The sequence below is a fragment of the Portunus trituberculatus genome, chromosome 46, assembly GCF_017591435.1.
Source record: "Portunus trituberculatus isolate SZX2019 chromosome 46, ASM1759143v1, whole genome shotgun sequence".
Taxonomy (NCBI): Eukaryota; Metazoa; Arthropoda; class Malacostraca; order Decapoda; family Portunidae; genus Portunus; species Portunus trituberculatus.
This window is the reverse complement of record NC_059300.1, coordinates 14,745,239-14,769,041: the sequence shown is the minus strand read 5'-3', so window position 1 is coordinate 14,769,041 and position 23,803 is coordinate 14,745,239. Positions and strand designations below refer to the sequence as shown.

General features: G+C 39.4%; 2 protein-coding genes across 2 annotated transcripts in view; one reads left to right on the top strand and one right to left on the bottom strand.

Moving 5' to 3' along the window:
• The window catches only part of LOC123520114 (nesprin-1-like), a 346,042-nt gene that overhangs the window by 239,012 nt on the left and 83,227 nt on the right, over positions 1 to 23,803 (top strand). Inside the window, 4 exon segments of the mRNA XM_045282036.1 lie at positions 4,035 to 4,220; positions 19,305 to 21,334; positions 21,336 to 22,242; positions 22,700 to 22,708. Coding sequence (XP_045137971.1) covers positions 4,035 to 4,220; positions 19,305 to 21,334; positions 21,336 to 22,242; positions 22,700 to 22,708 — 3,132 coding nt within the window.
• LOC123520113 (haze protective factor 1-like) lies at positions 15,248 to 16,319 on the bottom strand. The gene has a single exon (XM_045282034.1). It carries the CDS (start codon positions 16,307 to 16,309, stop codon positions 15,395 to 15,397), a length of 915 nt encoding a protein of 304 aa, XP_045137969.1. The 5' UTR covers positions 16,310 to 16,319; the 3' UTR covers positions 15,248 to 15,394.

The following is a 23,803-nucleotide window of genomic DNA, read 5'->3' as shown; positions in this document are numbered from 1 at the left end:
AAAGCACTAAAACTTATCTCCTGCAAATGATGTTTGACAGTAGGTGTTTTATAAAATTTATCTTCTGAGTAAAGAACATATTCCTGATGTCCAAACAATCAATGGTTTGAAACCATTAATATAGAATCCTTGGTATCGGTGCACCATAAGTCATGCATGAAGTCATGTTGTTGGATGCACAGCTGATGAGGAACTAAGTGTCAGTATATAATATTAATAGTACAGGCAACCCCTACTTAACGAAGGGGTTACGTTCCTAAAAACCCTTTGTTAAGCGAAAATTCGTTAAGCAAACCAATTATAACAAGTTTAACCCCTGACTTGAACTTCCATTGAGAGTAAACAAAATGAGAGTGCATCATAGTAGAGTGAAAGGTTTAATGAAAGTAAAAATTATGAAGTTAAACATTTAGGCAGTTTAATTTAAGTCATTATAATGTACACTAATGTATGTATGTACGTAACTTTATAATGTTGATCTTAAATTTATGAAGGGAGGGAGAGTGAAACGGGAAAGACACTAACCGGCAACCTGTAGAACAGGGGCGGGCAACCTCCGGCCCGTGGGCCACATCTGGCCCGCGAAGGCTTAGCGTCCGGCCCGCCACCCTGTTAGGCTTTATTAATGCAATCCGGCCCGTGGACCTCCCACTAAAAGTAGAGAAGAAACTCTAATAAATTTTAAGTTTTTAAATGAATAAATTATACTATTGAATTACTTTGCATTTCATTATTATTATTATTATTATTATGATTATTATTATTAGTAGTAGTAGTAGTTGTAGTAGTAGTCGTGTGTGCATACGTTTTCTTTTATTACTATAGTATTCCATGCATTTGTCTGAGATTTCGTTTTTCACTCCGGCCCGCGACCTCCTTCCAAGAGTCTCATCTGGCACTCACTCTAAAAAGGTTGCCTGCCCCTGCTGTAGAATGTAAACAAAGGACGCATCATTGTATCACATACAAAACTTATGTACCACATTTCCACAAGACTTTCCATTTTATCCATTGTAGAGTCACAAGTTCAGGTGGTTCTTTTAGCTTTCAAGGAAGATGCAGTCTCACCAGCCTTCTTAATAGAGTCTGCTGACTTGAAAATAGTAGAGACAGTAGATGGAGTCAAGATGGTGGCGAGTAATGCTATTAGTTTTCTCGCCTCTCGTGTCTGTGAATAATATCCAGCTTCACTTCAAGAGTAAGAGACTTCGTGGTCTTCTTAGCAACACTAGGCGATATTGTAGTAGAGACAGTAGATGAGTCAAAATGGTGGCAAGCAATGCTATTAGTTTTCTCGCCTCTCTCGTGTCTGTGAATAATATCCAGCTTCACTTCAAGAGTAAGAGACTTCGTGGTCTTCTTAGCAACACTAGGCGATATTGTAGGGTGTTTTTGGTGGTAAGTTGAGCAAGGGAAGATGAGCTGCTGCTGACGCTGTTATTGTTTTGAAAAGGGGGAGTGAGTGGTGCGCATGTTGTCCACGAGAGGCGCTGGTGTATTCAAAACCCTGTCGGCTTGAATGATACGGCGGGGCTTTCAAACTTTGAAAAAATTACCTGGATAAAACTTCGTTAAAGCGAGTTTGGTGTTCGTTAAACGAGCAGATGGTAGTAAAATTAAACCTTCGTTGTAGCAAAATTTTGTTGTGTGAACCTTCATTAAGCGGGGGTTGCCTGTATTAGGTATTTGCTAATCTTATGTGTATGATGATTTCATGTAATTATGGTATACATGTGATGTCTATAGATATTTTATTAGCAATTATCATATAATATTTCACTTACGCTTTGATATTTTCTTTTTCCGTGGAATTTACATAAATTTAGTTTGCAGTCATATTGCACCTGATAAAGGAATTAGATGGCTGTAAATGTAATGTGACAGTTAGTGAAAATATTGCGAAAGAAAAATAATTTGGAAGACATAATTAAACAAAAATTAAACAAAAAGCATATGAAAACTGCATATATAGGTACATAAGTATGTATTTGAAAGAAGGAGGAGATGAGAGAAGACTATGAAGTGTAGTGTGACTGAGAACTTCTCTAGTGTGGCTTCAGTAGTGTTGAATCTCAAAGCAAGTGGGTCATTAAAGGATCATTTATGTCTTTTTCTGTAAAGTGCAATTTTTTTTTTTTTTTTTTTTTATCATTTTGCACTTTTGGCACATAACTTTCATTCTTTTACAGCTTAATGCATTACTCTCTAATCCTTGGATTATCTTTGAATAATCCTGTGTGAAAGCTTTTGCCTTTAGACATGACGTATATCTAGAGCAGCATTGATCTTTGCAACCTAAGGACCACTATCCCTTGAAGTCACTATCAAGTCACCTAGCACTCCTTGTACATAAAAATAATTAATCGTCTACAGGACCATGATAAATAGAAAATCTTTTTTTTCTTTTTTACTTTTTTTTTCCATTTCTCTTTGTCATATAAAATATGACATTAGTAAGAGTAAAATTATTCGAGAAAATAGTAATAGATATATTATTCATTAAAGAAATTCACTCTACTTGAAGCAGTGCCTCATATATAGTGTACTATAACATATTGCATTGTATTTGACTAGTGATCATTTCGAGTACACCATGAAATTTACTGTAGCATCATACTGGTTCTAGCATCTCAGGTTAAAGAAATTATTTAGGGAATGTAGATTATGAAAGTAGTACTAGGACTGTAGATATATAAACATAAGTTCTGAAACTTAAATAGCTTACTAATAAATTATTACTTATGTTCATTTAGAATTTAAATTGCTATAGAATATTTTTATATGCTGCTTTTACATTTTCTTTCTAAAGTTGTACATTTGATTGGTGAATTTATTAAGAACTACCACATTTTTTGTGTGCGAATAGTAGATGCTTCACTTATTCATAATTATGCACATCCTTGGTTGTTTGCTACATATCAATGCTATACAAGAATATACCATTATTTAGGAATGAGCTTCTTGTTGAATGTAGTCCCTCCCATTTATGCGGTCAACAACATGCAACAATCTACTTTCTGAATGTGGATTGAATCGGTGGCACAATTTGCACCAAATTATTTTGTAAATTTTCATATTAGAAAGGATTTTTTAAACAATAGATGTAGAACACAATACATGATTGTATTATTTGATCATATGTTATTGTGACTGCACATAACAGTCACATGGTAGTAAAGTTTGAATGGCCATATTGAATGAAGTGATGTGGCTCTAATATCAAGCAACAACTTGAAAGAACTTACTGTTGAAACAAGGCAGTTCTATGAGTCACATAGACACAGGATATTCATAAATAGCAACCTTTACCATCATTACTGTTCTGTACTATACCTTTTATTTTTTTATGTTATGGCCCATAGTGCCTGTAAGCATACTTGGAGAGTATATGTGAGAAGCAGTGTTAAGCTTCCACCCATTAGTGGCGCAGGTAATTTTATTTATAGTGGTACCCATATTAGAGCCCATATCACCACCTAAGTGCATCTTTGGTGTAACCACCTAGAACCTATGTATCATGGTGACATGTAGGTAACTTTAAACCACTCGACAAAATGGCATAGCTTCAAAGCGATATGTGATGGGATTCGAACCTACATAAGTCCCTTTCTCCTGATGAACACCTCCATTGGTACTCCCTCTACCATGGTCTCAAGGGAGTGTGAGATGCTACAGAAGGGAGGCAAGAAAGGATGGACTATATTCCAGCAAGGAATGCTTCAATCATTTTGGCACTATCATGTCATTCTATGTGGTCATTTTGTGAGTCCATTAGCACATGATTTGACCACATAGTGTCAATAACATCCATATTGTTTAAGTGCTTCATTGTTATCCTGCAATAATTATATGTTTTCTTGATCCCTCAAATGTCATTCTCCCACAGGATCCATGTTTTGCAAGATGCTGTCTTTTGCTTCACAAGAATTTCATGGACAAAATTACTGCAGATGGCAAGGAGCATTTGTATGTATATAGTATATGTACAAATACACATATAGTATGACATAACTTAACACTATTTGGCCCTGTAGACACTGCAGCGGGACCTGTGCCGTCGTGAACAGCAACTGATGGAGCTGCAAGAAAAGTGTGAGCGAGTGGAGGGAGACTCACACATAATATCTCTGGCTAAGGAGATGACAGACCACCTGACTTTCTTGAGTCAGACAATCAGTGACACTCGATTTGTGCTCCAGAACCGCCTACACCAGCTGAAGGTACGCGTCTGCAAGCATCGTCCTTCATGTCCTTATGTCTCCTCCTAAACCAAAAATATCTCCTCCTGTACCTTCAGCTCCAACTATATGCAACTCTCTTCCCTATTCCTTACACCTTGCTTTCTGCTTGTATAAATGGGTGCAGTTTATCCTTTCCTGCTTTGCTGTTTACTTCCCTCAATCCTTATTTACCAATATATGAAGGGGCATATAGTTATCATCATAGTGCATCTTCAGAAAATAGACATGAAAGTTAATTTGAGCTGAAATTCATTGTAGGAAATCCTGGCGCATGAGAAGATGAAGAGTGACATTGTCAGCCAGGACAAGGATAGCGAGAGTACAATTGGAGGCACCACATCAGTGCATCAGCATAATAATGCAGTTCATTACCAGGAAGGACACACTACAAGAAGTGTACAATATGTTGAAAATCCTAAAAGTGAATCCATTCACTCAAGATCTATAGACATTAGGGATGCAGGAAATATAACAGAAACAGTGATCCATGGAAACATTACTACTGTTCAACAAGTAGTGCAGAAAAGAATAATTAAGAAAATTACAATAATAGATGGAAAACCAGTAGAAACTGAGGAAGTTGTTGAAGAACCAGATGTCACACAAACTGTTTTTGAAGGTAAAGGAAAAGATGTACAGAGAGATGATATGATGGCACAGGAAGAAGGAACAAAAGTACATAAAATTATAAGACAAAAACTTACAAAACAGACAAGAAAAGATGTTGGCAACATAGTTCAAAAAGAAGAAGAAAGAGAACCAGAAGAAATTACTGAAGAAATGCTGCAAAGACAACAAGCTAATTCTGTCATTACTGACACAGTCACACAGCCTGAGGTGACAACAGTCCACAAGATCATTAGAAAAAGAGTGATCAAGAAGATTGCAATCATTGATGGCAAGACAGTGGAGACAGAGGAGGTAATAGAAGAGCCAGAACTGTTGCAGACTCTTCCAGGTGACTCTGTCATTACTGAGACAGTCACAGAGCCTGAGGTGACAACTTTCCACAAGATCATTAGAAGGAGAGTGATCAAGAAGATTGTAATCATTGATGGCAAACCAGTGGAGACAGAGGAGGTAATAGAAGAGCCAGAAGAAATGACTGAGGAAATGTTGCAGAATCTTCCAGCTGATTCTGTCATTACTAAGACAGTCACAGAGCCTGAGGTGACTACAGTCCACAAGATCATTAGAAGAAGAGTGATCAAGAAGATTGTAATCATTGATGGCAAACCAGTGGAGACAGAGGAGGTAATAGAAGAGCCAGAAGAAGTGACTGAGGAAATGTTGCAGAATCTTCCAGCTGATTCTGTCATTACTAAGACAGTCACAGAGCCTGAGGTGACAACAGTCCACAAGATCATTAGAAGGAGAATGATCAAAAAGATTATAATCATTGATGGCAAGCCAGTGGAGACAGAGGAGGTAATAGAAGAGCCAGAAGAAGTGACTGAGGAAATGTTGCAGAATCTTTCAGCTGATTCTGTCATTGCTGAGACAGCCACAGAGCCTGAGGTGACAACTTTACACAAGATCATTAGAAGGAGAGTGATCAAGAAGATTGTAATCATTGATGGCAAACCAGTGGAGACAGAGGAGGTAATAGAAGAGCCAGAAGAAGTGACTGAGGAAATGTTGCAGAATCTTCCAGCTGATTCTGTCATTACTAAGACAGTCACAGAGCCTGAGGTGACAACAGTCCACAAGATCATTAGAAGGAGAGTGATCAAGAAGATTGTAATCGTTGATGGCAAGCCAGTGGAGACAGAGGAGGTAATAGAAGAGCCAGAAGAAGTGACTGAGGAAATGTTGCAGAATCTTTCAGCTGATTCTGTCATTGCTGAGACAGTCACAGAGCCTGAGGTGACAACTTTCCACAAGATGATTAGAAGGAGAGTGATCAAGAAGATTGTAATCATTGATGGCAAACCAGTGGAGACAGAGGAGGTAATAGAAGAGCCAGAAGAAGTGACTGAGGAAATGTTGCAGAATCTTCCAGCTGATTCTGTCATTACTAAGACAGTCACAGAGCCTGAGGTGACAACAGTCCACAAGATCATTAGAAGGAGAGTGATCAAGAAGATTGTAATCATTGATGGCAAACCAGTGGAGACAGAGGAGGTAATAGAAGAGCCAGAAGAAGTGACTGAGGAAATGTTGCAGAATCTTCCAGCTGATTCTGTCATTACTAAGACAGTCACAGAGCCTGAGGTGACAACAGTCCACAAGATCATTAGAAGGAGAGTGATCAAGAAGATTGTAATCATTGATGGCAAACCAGTGGAGACAGAGGAGGTAATAGAAGAGCCAGAAGAAGTGACTGAGGAAATGTTGCAGAATCTTCCAGCTGATTCTGTCATTACTAAGACAGTCACAGAGCCTGAGGTGACAACAGTCCACAAGATCATTAGAAGGAGAGTGATCAAGAAGATTGTAATCATTGATGGCAAGCCAGTGGAGACAGAGGAGGTAATAGAAGAGCCAGAAAAAGTGACTGAGGAAATGTTGCAGAATCTTCCAGCTGATTCTGTCATTACTGAGACAGTCACAGAGCCTGAGGTGACAACAGTCCACAAGATCATTAGAAGGAGAGTGATCAAGAAGATTGTAATCATTGATGGCAAGCCTGTGGAGACAGAGGAGGTAATGGAAGAGCCAGAAGAAGTGACCGAGGAAATTTTGCAGAATCTTCCAGCTGATTCTGTCATTACTGAGACAGTCACAGAGCCTGAGGTGACAACAGTCCACAAGATCTTTAGAAAAAGAGTGATCAAGAAGATTGTAATCATTGATGGCAAGCCAGTAGAGACAGAGGAGGTAATAGAAGAGCCAGAAGAAGTGACTGAGGAAATGTGGCAAAATCTTCCTGTTGATTCTGTCATTACAGAGGTAGTATCTAAGACTAAAGACATAGATTCTCAGGTGGTAACAGAAAGGCCATTAGAAAAAGAAGAGCCTGAAAAAGTGACTGAAGATATGTTGCAGAATCTTCCAGCTGATTCTGTCATTACTGAAACAGTCACAAAGCCTGAGGTGACAACAGTCCACAAGATCATTAAAAGAAGAGTGATCAAGAAGATTGTAATCATTGATGGAAAGCCAGTAGAGACAGAGGAGGTAATAGAAGAGCCAGAAGAAGTGATTGAGGATATATTACAGAAACTGCCAGCTGATTCTGTCATTACTAAGACAGTCACAGAGCCTGAGGTGACAACAGTCCACAACATCATTAGAAGGAGAGTGATCAAGAAGATTGTAATCATTGATGGCAAACCAGTGGAGACAGAAGAGGTAATAGAAGAGCCAGAAAAAGTGACTGAGGAAATGTTGCAGAATCTTCCAGCTGATTCTGTCATTACTGAGACAGTCACAGAGCCTGAGGTGACAACAGTCCACAAGATCATTAGAAGGAGAGTGATCAAGAAGATTGTAATCATTGATGGCAAGCCAGTGGAGACAGAGGAGGTAATGGAAGAGCCAGAAGAAGTGACCGAGGAAATTTTGCAGAATCTTCCAGCTGATTCTGTCATTACTGAGACAGTCACAGAGCCTGAGGTGACAACAGTCCACAAGATCATTAGAAGAAGAGTGATCAAGAAGATTGTAATCATTGATGGCAAACCAATGGAGACAGAGGAGGTAATGGAAGAGCCAGAAGAAGTGACTGAGGAAATGTGGCAAAATCTTCCAGTTGATTCTGTCATTACAGAGGTAGTATCTAAGCCTAAAGACATAGATTCTCAGGTGGTAACAGAAAGGCCATTAGAAAAAGAAGAGCCTGAAAAAGTGACAGAAGAGATGTTGCAGAATCTTCCAGCTGATTCTGTCATTACTGAGACAGTCACAGAGCCTGAGGTGACAACAGTCCACAAGATCATTAGAAGAAGAGTGATCAAGAAGATTGTAATCATTGATGGAAAGCCGGTAGAGACAGAAGAGGTAATAGAAGAGCCAGAAGAAGTGACTGAGGATATATTACAGAAACTTCCAGCTGATTATGTCATTACTGAGACAGTCACAGAACCTGAGGTGACAACAGTCCACAAGATCATTAGAAGGAGAGTGAACAAGAAGATTTTAATCATTGATGGCAAGCCAGTGGAGACAGAGGAGGTAATAGAAGTGCCAGAAGAAGTGAGTAAGGAAATATTGCAGAATCTTCCAGCTGATTCTGTCATTACAGAGGTAGTAACTAAGCCTAAAGACATAGATCTCCATGTGGTGAAAGAAAGGCCAGTAGAAAGAGAAGGGCCTGAAAAACTGACTGAAAAGATGTTGCAGAATCTTCCAGCTGATTCTGTCATTGCTGAGACAGTCACAGAGCCTGAAGTGACAACAGTCCACAAGATCATTAGAAGGAGAGTGATCAAGAAGATTGTAATTATTGATGGCAAGCCAGTAGAGACAGAGGAGGTAATAGAAGAGCCAGAAGAAGTGACTGAGGAAATGTTGCTCAATCTTCCACCTGATTCTGTCATTACGGAGACAGTCACAGAGCCTGAGGTGACAACAGCCCACAAGATAATTAGGAGAAGAGTGATCAAGAAGATTGTAATCATTGATGGAAAGCCAGTGGAGACAGAGGAGGTAATAGAAGAACCAGAAGTGACTGAGGAAATGTGGCAAAATCTTCCAGTTGATTCTGTTATTACAGAGGTAATATCTAAGCCTAAAGACATAGATTCTCAGGTGGTAACAGAAAGGCCGTTAGAAAAAGAAGAGCCTGAAAAAGTGGCTGAAGAGATGTTGCAGAATCTTCCAGCTGATTCTGTCATTACTGAGACAGTCACAGAGCCTGAGGTGACAACAGTCCACAAGATCATTAGAAGAAGAGTGATCAAGAAGATTGTAATCATTGATGGCAAGCCAGTGGAGACAGAGGAAGTAATAGAAGAGCCAGAAGAAGTGACCGAGGAAATGTTGCAGAATGTTCCAGCTGATTCTGTTATTACTGAGACAGTCACAGAGCCTGAGGTAACAATTGTTCCTAAGATCATGAGAAAGAGAGTGATCAAGAAGATGATAATCATTGATGGCAAGCCAGTGGAGACAGAGGAGGTAATAAAAGAGCCAGAAGAAGTGACTGAGGAAATGCTGCAAAATCTTCCAGGTTATTGTGTCTTTACTGAGGTAATATCAGATGCAAAAGACAAAGATCCCCATGTGGTAAAAGAAAAGTCAGTAGAAATAGAAAAGCCTGAAAAAGTGACTGAGGAAATGTTGCACAATCTTCCAGCTGATTCTGTCATTACTGAGACAGTCACAGAGCCTGAGGTGACAACAGTCCACAAGATCATTAGAAGGAGAGTGATCAAGAAGATTGTAATGATTGATGGCAAGCCAGTGGAGACAGAGGAGGTAATAGAAGAGCCAGAAGAAGTGACTGAGGAAATGTTGCAGAATCTTTCAGCTGATTCTGTCATTACTGAGACAGTCACAGAGCCTGAGGTGACAACAGTCCACAAGATCATTAGAAGGAGAGTGATCAAGAAGATTGTAATCATTGATGGCAAGCCAGTGGAGACAGAAGAGATAGTAGAAGAGCCAGAAGAAGTGACCAAGGAAATGTTGCAGAACCTTTCATCTGATTCTGTTATTACAGAGAAAGTCACAGAGCCTGAGGTACCTACTGTCAGCAAAATCATTAGAAAAAGAGTGATCAGAAAAATCATTATGGTTGATGGAAAACCAGTTGAGAAAGAGGAAATAATAGAAGACCCTGAAGATATTACAGAAGAAATTCTCCAAAGTGTTCCTACTGAATCACTAATTACTGAGGCTATCATAGAACCTGACAGTGTGAAAAAGAAAGTAATCAAGAAGACAGTGGTAGTTGATGGTAAGCCAATGGAAACTGAGGAAATAGCAGAGGGATCTAGTGATGTGAGTGATGATTCAAGTGCCTTAAGTAGTGGTGTACGTATAGTAAAGAAAAATGTCAAAATAAGAAGATCTTTACAAGTTATTGATGGAAAAGAAGTCATCAATGAGGAAAGGGAGGAATATCCCGAAGAAGTTCAGGAATATGCCGGTTTAGTATCAAGCCCACAACTAATTGTTGTTCCCATAAGTGAAGGGATTGAGCCTTTACCTGTTCCCTGCTCCACACAGGATGGTGGTGTCACAGCGGAGAAAGTGAAAATTGTTAGAAAGTTGAAAATTGTTGATGGGCATCCAATACTTTCTGAAGAAATCCTTGAAGATCAAGAGTCTGTACCAGAAAATGAAATGGCTCAGAGTAAGAACATTAAGTGTGTTGTCATCCGAAAGAGAAGACAAATAATCAAACGAATTCAAATAATAAATGGAGAGAGAGTTGAAACCGAGGAAATTGTAGAGGAACCTGAAACAGAATTTGGTGTTCCAGATGATGGGTCTGGAATAACTGTTACTGAAATAAGTAGCAAACATCTCTCTCAATCTCATGATGACATTAATGAACCACAGAACATAATGCCATTCCCTCAACCTGTAACAGAGAGTTCTGATACTCCAAAGGAGGAAATCAGGCCTGTTGACTCATGGAGCAATGATCTATATCCCATAAAATATGTTGAAGGTGTTGAGCCAAAGTGCATTGAAAGTATGGAATGTGGCATAGCTGAGACAGCTGTGCCAGATGCAGCTCCTAAAATGAAGGTCACCACTAAAGCTTTTCCTCTCCCAGTTGAAGATTTTCCTCTTCCTTCAGGAAAAGATGAAGAACCAAAGGATCCTGAAACAGAGAGCAGCAGACTGTTTATAAGTGATGTCTGTCAAGAAACTTCACAACTTAAAAGTGATGATACCATAATTCAGACATCTGAGAAAGCACCATCCTTGCCAGATCTACAGGAAGAATGTGACTCCAAGGATACAAAACTAGATCCCTTCCCAGAAGTGGAGAGCTCACCACAGTTCCCAGCTCAAGCTTGTATTCCAGTACCAGAAACTGAGACACAAGATGACCAAGTAAGTGGTGTTCATAAAGAGGTTGATTCAGCAGATGATAAAAATAAAGGGGAGCTAATATCTCAGGCAGACAGAGAATTGGTGTTGGCCCCTACACAGCTTCATGACAAAGAGGTGAAGGTGACTGAGCCTGACTCTTTCCCATCATCATCCAATCAATTCCCAGCTCAAGAGGAAAAAGATGATGGGCCACAAGAAATATTTGAGGGTCAGTTTAAAAGTGATTGGGTTTTCCCCGATGAGAAAGACTTTGGAGAAGCTGAGTTGTTCCATCATGGTACTGAGAACCCAAGTGCTCCACCATCAAAAGTTGATGAAAAGAGTAATCTTTCTTGGGAAGAAGTTACTGATGACTACAAGGATATTATGCATGAAATCTCACTCACCCAGGATCATCAGATTCAGGATATGGCCCGAGATGAAGGCAGTGAAGCACCAAGTAAAGAAGAGACCATCTCTGGTGAGAATGCAGGTGCACATGGCCAAGACAGGCTGTCACCAGAAATGTTCCCCATGCCCAGTGAGTTAGGAGGACCAGAAGAAAAGGATCCTTCAGTTCCAAAACCAAAATATAAGGAAACAAATCTTGATCCTTTCCCTGAACCAGTAAAGGAAGATGACAGTACTGATGAACTACAAAGTGCCTCTGAATATATTGAAATTTATCAGACTTCATTGTATGAGAAAACTGGTCTCTCCGAGTCTGATGAAACTATAGAGTCCTCAGATGAAGGATTTAAAACCCCAGAGTTAGAGCTTCCCATGTTTCCAGAGGACTTTCAGGAGGTTGTCAAACCTTTTCCACTTCCACACGGTGATCTTCCTGATATTTCTTCCTTATCCATCTCTGAAGTGCCACAAAGGACTGGCAATGAGATGAAACTATTCACCTCAGATGAATATCCAGAAATCACAAAAAAACTTATTGCAGAAACTATTCCTCATGAACTTCCACATGCTTCCTCCCCTCCAGGCCTCTCTCCTGAATTTGATAATTCCCAAGAGGCCTCCACACCCTTCCCAGTTCCAGGTAATCAGTTTCCTGATGCCTCCTCAACCATTACTGAAATGCCACAGAGATGTGAGGATAAGGTGAAATTATTTGTTACTGACAACTATCCTGTAGTTACAAAAGAACATACTGTAGAAACAATTCCTGACAATCTTATAAGTGCTTCTACCCCACCTGGCCCTTACCCTGTCTTTGGATACTCTCAGGAGGCTGTTACACCCTTCCCACCTCTTCATGGTGAATTCCCTGATGTATCCTCCTTAACCATTGCTGAAGTATCCCAAAAGCATGAGGTTGAGGAGAAATTATTTGCTTCAGATAACTATCCAGAAGTAAGGAAGGAACACAGTGTAGAAATTATTCATGACATCCTTCCTCAAGCTCCCACTCTACCTGCTCCTTCCCCAGAATTTGGTGACAGCAAAGTTCAATCATTTGCAAGACCAGATGAGTTTGAAAAATGTGAATCCTCATTCCCTGATTTCCAGAATATAAGTGATGCCACACCCAGGCCCAAGTCACCACAGTCAGGTGCAGTTATCTGGGAGGAACATCATTATCAACTAGAGAGTGTAAAAAAAGAAATTCCTGTTATTCCACCTAGCAGCACAGAAGCACCACCTGTTCCGGACTTTGGCATGCAACCTCCCTCAGAGAATATTGCACTAGATTTCCCTTCACCAGCTGATGAATATCCACAGCCTGAATTAGATGGCAAATTGCTCCCTTGTACTGAAGACCAACCAACAAAAACATGGATTAGTGATGCATATCCAGAAACACCAATTATAGGAACACCAGATCTCATCCCATCTGAGAAACAGTTACCCATGAACCCACCTCCTGAAATAAGTCCTATTTTAGAGGAAAAGGAAGTGCCATTCCCAAGACCAGGCAGTCCCTCAGTAGATAATGAGTTGCATCCAAAAGTTTTTGAACTTGTCACAGAAGAAGCAAGAGATACTATCCCTGTACCCACTTCATCTGAATCTGATGTTCCCTCACAAGGCAAAGTAGTTATCTTACAATGTACAGATAATGTTCATGAGAAGAGGCAAATAATAGAAGAAAAGGAGGAGATATGTGGGGAAACTATAGATGTAGACTTGCCAAATCTTCCAGCAGTCAAACCTGAGTTCTCTACCAAAGATTTATCATTCCCTGCTCCAGAAAGTGATATAGCTCAGCCCTTAAGAAAATTAGAAGACCCTCAGGATGTATTGCAGGACAGTGCTTTCCAGGAAGAGGTCTATATTCAGTCTTTCAAAACAGATGGCTATGAAATGATTAAAGATCAAGACTTACCTCAGAGTTTACCTGATTTGCCAGTCTATGAAAAGCAAGAAACCTCTCCACCCATAATTCCATTCCCAGTATCAACAGGGAGAGAAGAGGAGGAACATCAGACAAAGGTCCTTTGTGATAAACAATTACCAACACCAACTGCTGTGGAAAGATATGATATTTTGGAAGAACATTCTATTAATAGTAAAAATGTGGTTGTATCACAAACTCTTACCTGTGAAAGGATTCAAGGAGCTGCAGCTAACATTCAGCCTTGTGAGCACTTCCCCGAACCATCACCAGTAGTTGATACCCAAAAAAGTAGTGCTGTTGTACAACCTGATGTTGATGTTGTTTACCCAGAGCTTACAGATAGTTATGTCCCTGCAGCCATAGAGACACCAGAAATCTTTGCTCCATCACTACCAGATATCCCTGGTGATGACAAACCTTCACCAGAGTCTCCCTTCCCAACAGATGGAAGTAATGATACTCGAGATTTAAAACTTCCAAATGAGACCAAAACAAAACTAAAGGATGAAGTAAGAGAAACATTCCCAGATCCTGTCTCTCTTGATGAAGAAGCTACAAGACATGATGTATGTACATCATCACAGTGGACACAAGAATATTATCCTCATGATGAATTTAGAAGTAAAGAAGATAGAATAATTCTAGAGGAAATTCCATCTGACTATTCTCCAGTTACTGACAAGGATTTAGATGAGTTGAATAAACCCATGCCATATCCAACCCCTGTTGGAGAGGTTCCTGAGCTATTTGCAACCCCACAGAAACAAGAAGAGCAACCGTTGCCAAGTGTGTTCTCTGAAATCAATTACACACAAGATGAAAAGAGAGAAAAACTAGAAGTGGATAAAAAAGTGGAAGGTTTAGCTTTGCCTACAATTAGTGCTCCACAATATGATACTTTACAAGATAAAAGTGATCATTCACCATTCCCAGAGCCTGAATTTGGGACAGAACAGCCTAGTCTTGAGAAAACAGAGAATCTGGAAGACCAAAAGTTCCCAGAGCCTAAAGAGCAAAAAGAAATGCCAGTACTTGATACTCCTTCATCATCACTATGGACAGGGGAACTCTATGCAAAAGATGATTACACCAGTAATCTCTCAGCTAAAGACCAAATTGATGTAACTCTACTACCTCTATCTCCAGAGGAGTCACCAGATTTTGTCAGTCCTGAAGAGCAGTCATTCCCTGCTCCTGGATTTCCTGACTTGAGTGACAAAGGCTATGATGTGGTGCCACAGGACAAACCAGCTATAGTATTCACCAGTGATACATATGAAAATATTGATAGAAAAGAAAGTGAACCTGTTGAAAACCAGGGTTTGAATACAATTATGCCTCCTACCTATGAAAATGTTCCAACTACTGTTTCTGAAGCATTCCCAGAACTGCAGCAGGAAAAAACAAAAGAGCAGATACATCGTACTAAAGATACTGAAGAACTTTCAGAATGTGACATAACAAAGGAAAATGTAAAAATCAAAAAGCCAGTGGAGGTGGCTGACAATATAGTGGAGAACCCTCCTGCTACTTCTGTTATTACTAAGACAGTCACAGAGCCTGAAGTGACAACAGTCCACAAGATCATTAGAAGAGTGATCAAGAAGACTGCAATCATTGATGGCAAGCCAGTGGAGACAGAGGAGATAACAGAAGAGCCAGAAATGACTGAGGAAATGTTGCAAAATTTTCCAGCTGATTCTGTTAATACTGAAGAAATATCAAAACCTAAAAACAAAGAGCTCCATACAGTTAAAGAAAAGCGACTAAAAACAGATGAGCCTGAAAAAGTGGCTGAAGAAATATTGGAAAATCTTCCAGCTGATTCCGTCATTACTGAGACAGTCACAGAGCCTGAGGTGACAACAGTTCACAAGATCATTAGAAGGAGAGTAATCAAGAAGATTGTAATAATTGATGGCAAGCCAGTGGAGACAGAGGAGGTAATAGAAGAGCCAGAAGAAGTGACTGAGGATATATTACAGAAACTTCCAGCTGATTCTGTCATTACTGAGACAGTCACAGAGCCTGAAGTGACAACAGTCCACAAGATCATTAGAAGAAGAGTCATCAAGAAGATTGTAATCATTGATGGCAAACCAGTGGAGACAGAGGAGGTAATAGAAGAGCCAGAAGAAGTGACTGAGGATATATTACAGAAACTTCCAGCTGATTCTGTCATTACTGAGACAGTCACAGAGCCTGAGGTGACAACAGTCCACAAGATCATTAGAAGGAGAGTGATCAAGAAGATTGTAATCATAGATGGCAAGCCAGTGGAGACAGAGGAGGTAATAGAAGAGCCGGAAGAAGTGACTGAGGAAATGTTGCAGAATCTTCCATCTGATGCTGTCATTGCTGAGACTGTCAAAGAGCCTGAGGTGACAACTGTCCACAAGATCATTAGAAGAAGAGTGATCAAGAAGATTGTAATCATTGATGACAAACCAGTGGAGACAGAGGAGGTAATAGAAGAGCCAGAAGAAGTGACTGAGGAAATGTTGCAGAATCTTCCAGCTGATTCTGTCATTACTAAGACATTCACAGAGCCTGAAGTGACAACAGTCCACAAGATCATTAGAAGGAGAGTGATCAAGAAGATTGTAATCATTGATGGCAAACCAGTGGAGACAGAGGAGGTAATAGAAGAGCCAGAAGAAGTGACTGAGGAAATGTTGCAGAATCTTCCAGCTGATTCTGTCATTACTAAGACATTCACAGAGCCTGAAGTGACAACAGTATACAAGATCATTAGAAGAAGAGTGATCAAGAAGATTGTAATCATTGATGGCAAGCCAGTGGAGACAGAGGAGGTAATAGAAGAGCCAGAAGAAGTGACTGAGGAAATGTTGCAGAATCTTCCAGCTGATGCTGTCATTGCTGAGACTGTCACAGAGCCTGAGGTGACAACAGTCCACAAGATCATGAGAAGGAGAGTGATCAAGAAGATTGTAATCATAGATGGCAAGCCAGTGGAGACAGAGGAGGTAATAGAAGAGCCAGAAGAAGTGACTGAGGAAATGTTGCAGAATCTTCCAGCTGATGCTGTCATTGCTGAGACTGTCAAAGAGCCTGAGGTGACAACAGTCCACAAGATCATGAGAAGGAGAGTGATCAAGAAGATTGTAGTTATTGATGGGAAGTCAGTGGAGACAGAGGAGGTAATAGAAGAACCAGAAGAAGTAACTGAGGAAATGTTGCAGAATCTTCCACCTGATTCCATCTTTACTGAGGTGATATCAAAGCCTGAAAAGATGGATCTTTATTTAGGTAAAGATGAAACATTAAAAACTGCAGATGTCACAGAAATGGCCACTGAAAAAGTGTTACAGAATCTTCCAGTTGATTCTGTCATTAGTGAGACAATCACAGAGCCAAAGACAACAACAGTCCACAAAGCCATCAGAAGAAGAATGATTAAGAAGATTCAGATGGTTGATGGCAAGCCAATAGAGATAGAAGAACTTATAGAAGAGCCAGAAGAGGTGAGTAGAGAAATGTTGCAGAACCTTCAAAGTTATTCACCTTCCTTAAAAGCTGATTTTAGAACAGAGCTGCCAAATCTTGATACAAAAGAGAATCTTGACGAGCAAAAGTTCCCAGAACCTAAAGAGCAAGAAGAAATGCCAGTATTTAATACTCCTTCATCATCACCATGGACAGGGAAACTCTATGCCAAAAATGACCTCACCAGTAAACCCTCAACCAAAGGCCAAATTGATGTAACCCTGCTACCTCTATCTCCAGAGGAGTCACCAGATTTTGTCAGTCCTGAAGAACAGTCATTCCCTGCTCCTGGATTCTCTGATTTAAGTGACAAAGGCAATGACATGCCACAAGAAAAACCAGCTATATTATTCACCAGTGATACATACGAAAATGTTGGCAGAAAAGAAAGTGAACCTATTGAAAGCCAAGATTTGGATACAATTATGCCTCCTACTTATAAAGATGTAGCTTCTCCTGTACCATTCCCACAAAAGCAACAAGAAAAAATAAAAGAGCAGATACAGCATACTAAAGATGCTGAAGAACTTTCAGAACTTGACACAACACAGAAACAAGTAATAATCAAAAAGCCAGTAGAGGTGACTGGCAAGTTAATGGAGAATCCTCCAGCCACTTCTGTCATTACTGCAACAGTCACAGAACCTGAATTGACAACAGTCCACAATATCATTAGAAGAGTGATCAAAAATATTGTAATCATTGATGGCAAACCAGTGGAGACAGAAGAAGTAATAGAAGAACCAGAAGTGACTGAAGAAATGCTGCAGAATCTTCCTGCTGATTCTCATATTCCTGAAGTAATATCAATTGCTAAAGACAAAGAGCTCCATATGGTTAAAGAAAAAATGGTAAAAATAGATGAGCCTGAGAAAATGGTTGAAGAAATGTTGCAGAATCTTCCAGTTAATTTTGTTGATACTGAAGTAATATCAAAGCCTGAAGAGGTATATTTCCATTTGGCTGAAACAAAAACTACAGATGTTACAAAAGAACCTGAAAAAGTGACTGAAGACATGTTGCAAAACCTTCCAGCTGATTCCGTCATTACTGAGACAGTTACAGAGCCTGAGGTGACAACAGTCCACAATATCACTAGAAGAAGAGTGATCAAGAAGATTGTAATCATTGATGGCAAACCAGTGGAGACAGAGGAGGTAATAGAAGAGCCAGAAGTGACTGAGGAAATGTTGCAGAATCTTCCAGCTGATTCTGTCATTACTGAGACAGTCACAGAGCCTGAGGTGACAACAGTCCACAAGACCATTAGAAGAAGAGTGATCAAGAAGATTGTAATCATTGATGGCAAGCCAGTGGAGACAGAGGAGGTAATAGAAGAGCCAGAAGTGACTGAGGAAATTTTGCAGAACCTTCCAGCTGATTCTGTCATTATTGAGACAGTCACAGAGCCTGAGGTGACAACAGTCCACAAGATTGGTGATAAGAGAGTGATTAAGAAGATTGTAATCATTGATGGCAAGCCAGTGGAGACAGAGGAGGTAATAGAAGAGCCAGAAGTGACTGAGGAAATGTTGCACAATCTTCCAGCTGATTCTGTCATTACTGAGACAGTCACAGAGCCTGAGGTGACAACAGTCCACAAGATCATTAGAAGGAGAGTGATCAAGAAGATTGTAATCATTGATGGAAAGCCAGTGGAAACAGAGGAGGTAACAGAAGAACCTGAAGAAGCAACTGAAGAAATGTTGCAGAATCTTCCAGCTGATTCTGTCATTACTGAGACAGTCACAGAGCCTGAGGTGACAACAGTCCACAAGATCATTAGAAGGAGAGTGATCAAGAAGATTGTAATCATTGATGGAAAGCCAGTGGAGACAGAGGAGGTAATAGAAGAGCCAGAAGAAGTGACTGAGGAAATGTTGCAGAATCTTCCAGCTGATTCTGTCATTACTGAGACAGTCACAGAGCCTGAGGTGACAACAGTCCACAAGATCATTAGAAGAAGAGTGATCAAGAAGATTGTAATCATTGATGGAAAGCCAGTGGAGACAGAGGAGGTAATAGAAGAACCCGAGGAGGTGACGGAAAGAACATTCTTTGAATCTCCTGAAACTTATGGAAATAAATTATTTGGCCAAACAGATGAGACTGAGAAAGGGGATAGTAGACATGCGGAGACTGAAGAAGTTGTTAAGATTCCTGTCCATGAGAACTCACAAAGTAATCTCCTACCTGAAACTAGTATGGGTGATATTCCTTCTTCCTCTGAGACTAGTGATACTAAAGAATTAATCATTGATCATTTCCCACAGCCAGCAAAGGATTCTTTAACAGGGCTGAAAGATGGTGATAATGTGGAATTTTGGCAAGAGGATCTATATCCACAAGAAGTGTGTATGGAGGACCAATCATCTCCACACCTTGAAGACTTCACCACTGCTCCTTACATCCCTGAGCAAGTTGTGGAACCTCCTCATACTGAAGAACTGACATCTTTCCCCAAACCTGAAGAACAATTCCCACTTCCAGTTTCAACACCAGATCAGCCTAAGGAAGTATCTCCCGTGCATGTGACTTTCAAAGAAACTGTATACCAACCTCCAGGTGAACCCACTTCTCTTGATAAGATAGAAACTGAACTTCTCCCTTCACCACCACTGCCTGTGTTTGAGGACAAAGAACCTAGTGAACCTTTGTCACCAAAACTAGGGAAAGAGGAAGAGGACAAAGATAAGATTTTGCCAACTCAACCTACAGAATCACAGGATGAAATTGCAAAGACTCAGTCTCCTGCTACTCCACAACCTGCTGATTCTGAACCTCTCTTGTTTGCCTCTAAGAATGTTGAGTTCTCTGTTCTCCCACTTCAGGATAAGCAAGCAGATGCTACACAAGAATCTCACAGTATAGTGCCTGAAGATGAGAAACAAGATACTAAACTTTATCCTTTCACTTCAGTTACTGAATATGAGGAAGTGCATGGGAAACCCATTGTTGATACTAAAACACCTGAGTATGAGAAAGATATCCCAATATCAGAAAGTAAGGAAGAGGAAACTGTATATACTCTAACTACCACAGCAGTTGTTATGACACCAAAATATGAAGAGCCTGCTACATTGCCTAAGGGTGCAAAAACAGTGGATTATTCTGTGGTTGTTGTTACTGATCATGAAGTAAAGACAAATGATAGAGTGGAGCCTGTGTTTGATGTACGTGTACATGAAATCAGTGAAGTCGATGTAGATAGATGTGAGGTAGTGGAAGAAAGATTGGTGATACATGATGAAATAGACATGACAGTGCCTGATGGAGATCATGTCAAGAAATCTGAAGAAAAGGATAAAAAAGAAATGCAAAAGCCTGGAAAGAAAGATTTCATAGTTGAACCAAATGTGACTGTGGTGTCTAAAGACCTTACAGATAAAAAATCTACTGAAACAGAAGTTACAGTTGAGCTCAGTCATGAAGGTGAAGAACATGTGTTACCTGAGGCAAGTGAGCTTCTTGAAAAGGAAAGTGAGTTTGACATAAAATCTAAACAAAAGGAAACTTCAAGTTCTGCTAAGGTAATGGAGGAAGAAATACATGAAAATGATATTCCCACAACCTCTGAAGTAAACAAAGAAGTGAATCAGAAGCATAGCTCTACAGATGCAGATATAGAGTCATCTGTGGAGTCATTAGACAAAGAAGAGAAAGAACCTGATAATGTTAGTACTGATAAAAAAGAGGCACCAATCATCCCCCTCAGTGAAAGCAATATAGTTCCTGATGAAAAGCTAACACAACACAGTGATGATCTACAAGTCACAACTGACAAGCTGATTGATGAACACACTGCTGGCCCACCAGAAATAGGACCTCACACTTCTCAGCCTCCCTTAAGTGTGGTAGAGAAGGCTGAGGGAGATAAAGAGGATAGAATGGAGCTACAGCTTCTAGTGCCAGAGGAAGAAGACACCTCCAGAGAAAAGCTATTGATTGAAGAGCAAATCATTAGCCAGGAATGGCAGACTATTTATACATTATTCAAACGTCGTCAGAATCTTAGAAAAGCTCCACAGTCATCACTTTCCATCACTACCACCACCTTATTGCCGGTTCCATCATCATCATCCTCACCAGATCAACAGCAGCTACAAATTGATGAGAATCTGGAGAAATTAAAGTCTGCTCTTGATAAAAAAGAAATTATTGTTGTTCAGAAAGTTATAATTTCTATTGTTGAAACTGTAAGCACTTGGTTAGAAACAATTGAGTACAGAATCTACACAATCAAAAACACAGAAGACACCACTGAGAGAAACCAGCAGTATGAATATTTGGAAACAGAATTACATTATAGAAGAGAAGCTTGTTATTTTGGAGAAGGTAACACAGTCTGCAGTAGAAATCCTTAGTGAAGAAACTATCATAACTATCATAGAAACTGTAAAATGTCTGAGGCAGCAAGTAAATCAAGTAGAGAAAGTGAGGAAGAAACAAATGGAAAACTCAAAAGAAGAGGAGCAACTTTACACACAGTACAGGGATGCAGTGGCTAATGCTGGAGAAGAAGTATCTAAACTTAAGGCTCAGTTATGTCAATTACAAGATAGTAAGATGTCACCAGAAGAAAAGCTCAGACAACTAGAGTTGCTTCTCATCACTAATGAAGACACCAGAGACATCATCACACAGCTTCTCCTGAGTTCTCATGATCTGAAACTTTCACCAAGTAGACATGTAGGAGATGAACTTGCTTCAATTCAGGAAGAATTGTGTGATGTCCATGATTCTATTCAAAAGGAATTAGACCAAGTGTTGCAGCTAACAACTACTACCACTGAATATGAAGAAACTTTAATGGAACTCACTCATCTTATAGAAATGGCAGAAACTATTCTGGAGGCAAGAGTAGTGGCCCGAGATCACTCCAGTCTAGTCGATACTATCACAAAACATAAGAAGCTTTTCCTGTCTCTGCGACAATGTCAGAAGGTACTGGAATCTCTAGATACTGCATTAGAACCTAACTCTAGAGTGCACTACCAGGAATTGTACTCTCGTTCATATCTGAAGGCATCCAAGATACTAGACAAGGCTACACAGCGCAATCATCAGCTTACCCTGCTTGAGGCTGAGTGGCTGCGGCTGCTGAACCAGCTAAAGGAGGAGGAGGCGTGGATGATGTCAGCATCTGAGCAAGTCACTCAGCTGCACACCTTGGCTTCCGACACCTATCAGGAAAATACCAACTCTTGCAAGGTTAGTAACTACTCTTCCATTTTTCTCAAAATTTGCCAATAGATTTCTAAATTTTTTTCTGTTGCAATTAGTTACTCTAAATGAAGATTTTTTTTAAATTAACCAACATAATCTTTCTTGCAATGGTATATATATATGTATATATATATATATATTATAGGTTCATGTACTAAATATCTAACTATAATTTAACCAACTAAAAATGCTTACAGTATATTGAGTACTGAAACTCATGTAATTCACAGTTAGGCTAATGATCTTATTGCATAAGGTACTTAAAGAATGAATGTCAGGAGCACCTCAAAGCATTCCTCATTAGGCAATGTACAAAATAATGGTGCTGGCTTTGCAGTTCAGACTTCCAAACTCACTGAATGTTTTCTATTGTTCAATATACATAATCTCTTATTTGTGTAAATTTTCTTTTTAATCAGAGTTGTTAATTTGCCTGTTTCAGGATTGCCAGGTTTGTAATGATTTAATAATTAACTTTATAACACAGCAAACCTCTGTAGTACTGAGGGGCTTCTTGTTGTGTATAACATGACATGAAAGAACTTTGAGAAGACTTGAGAGGCTGCCTGGTGTGTGCTGTAACCAGTGTTCACCTTAAGTACCTAGCCAGTGGTGTGTTCAGTAATGAATACCTATATGTACAGAAATTTATCACTGTATCCAATAATAATTGTTTATGAGTATCTGCCTGCTTTATTTCTTGGAGTTTTCAAAAACAAGATCTGATTATTAATTTTCATAAACTCAATATAGATTTATATTTAAACAGAAGCTGGTTTGTGGCCTTATGAAATGTCATAGTTTTAATTACTTTGGCCTTAATTAATAACAAAAAATGTTAACTAGCAAACATACATAATTATTCCCAAACTATTCTTTGGATGGTTATCATTATGTTCATAATGTAAATATCCCAAACAAATGGCAAAGTCATGAAGAAAATAGCTTAGTCACTGAATCACACAGAGCCTTTCAGGTGTACCTCTGGATCTTAAATTCTTTTCTCTTTTTGGTATCTTATTATTATTCTTGCCCATCTTGAGGACTTACATGTATCATGTAGTTTCTGGCACGAAGCTAAAATATAGATCGTATCAGTAAGAACATCTCTCATGCTATTTCAAAGCTAAAATATTTTAGTATTCGGCTAATTTAACAACAAAACTTGACTTATGTGCAGTACCTTCCTCATTGCCTCATACATGTACAGAAATGTATATAATTTTTATTGCCAAACGATAATCAATTATATATTTTTTCTATCACTCGCTGGAAATTTTACAACTCATTCATAGTATTTTCTAAAACATTAATAAGTATGTGTGCATACATTCTGTCAGTATGTATGTGCTGTATTTATTAATATTCATCATTTGTGAATTTATCAACTTGCTGTGTTGATTTATTTGTGTTCAAAAGCTTGTCTTTCTGAAAGTAGTTGAAATAACCAGTACTTAACTCTAGTCATTACTTATTTACATTCATTCAAGCATTACTAATGATATTATGATCAAGAGAAAATAGATATAGTGTAGCTATATGTATT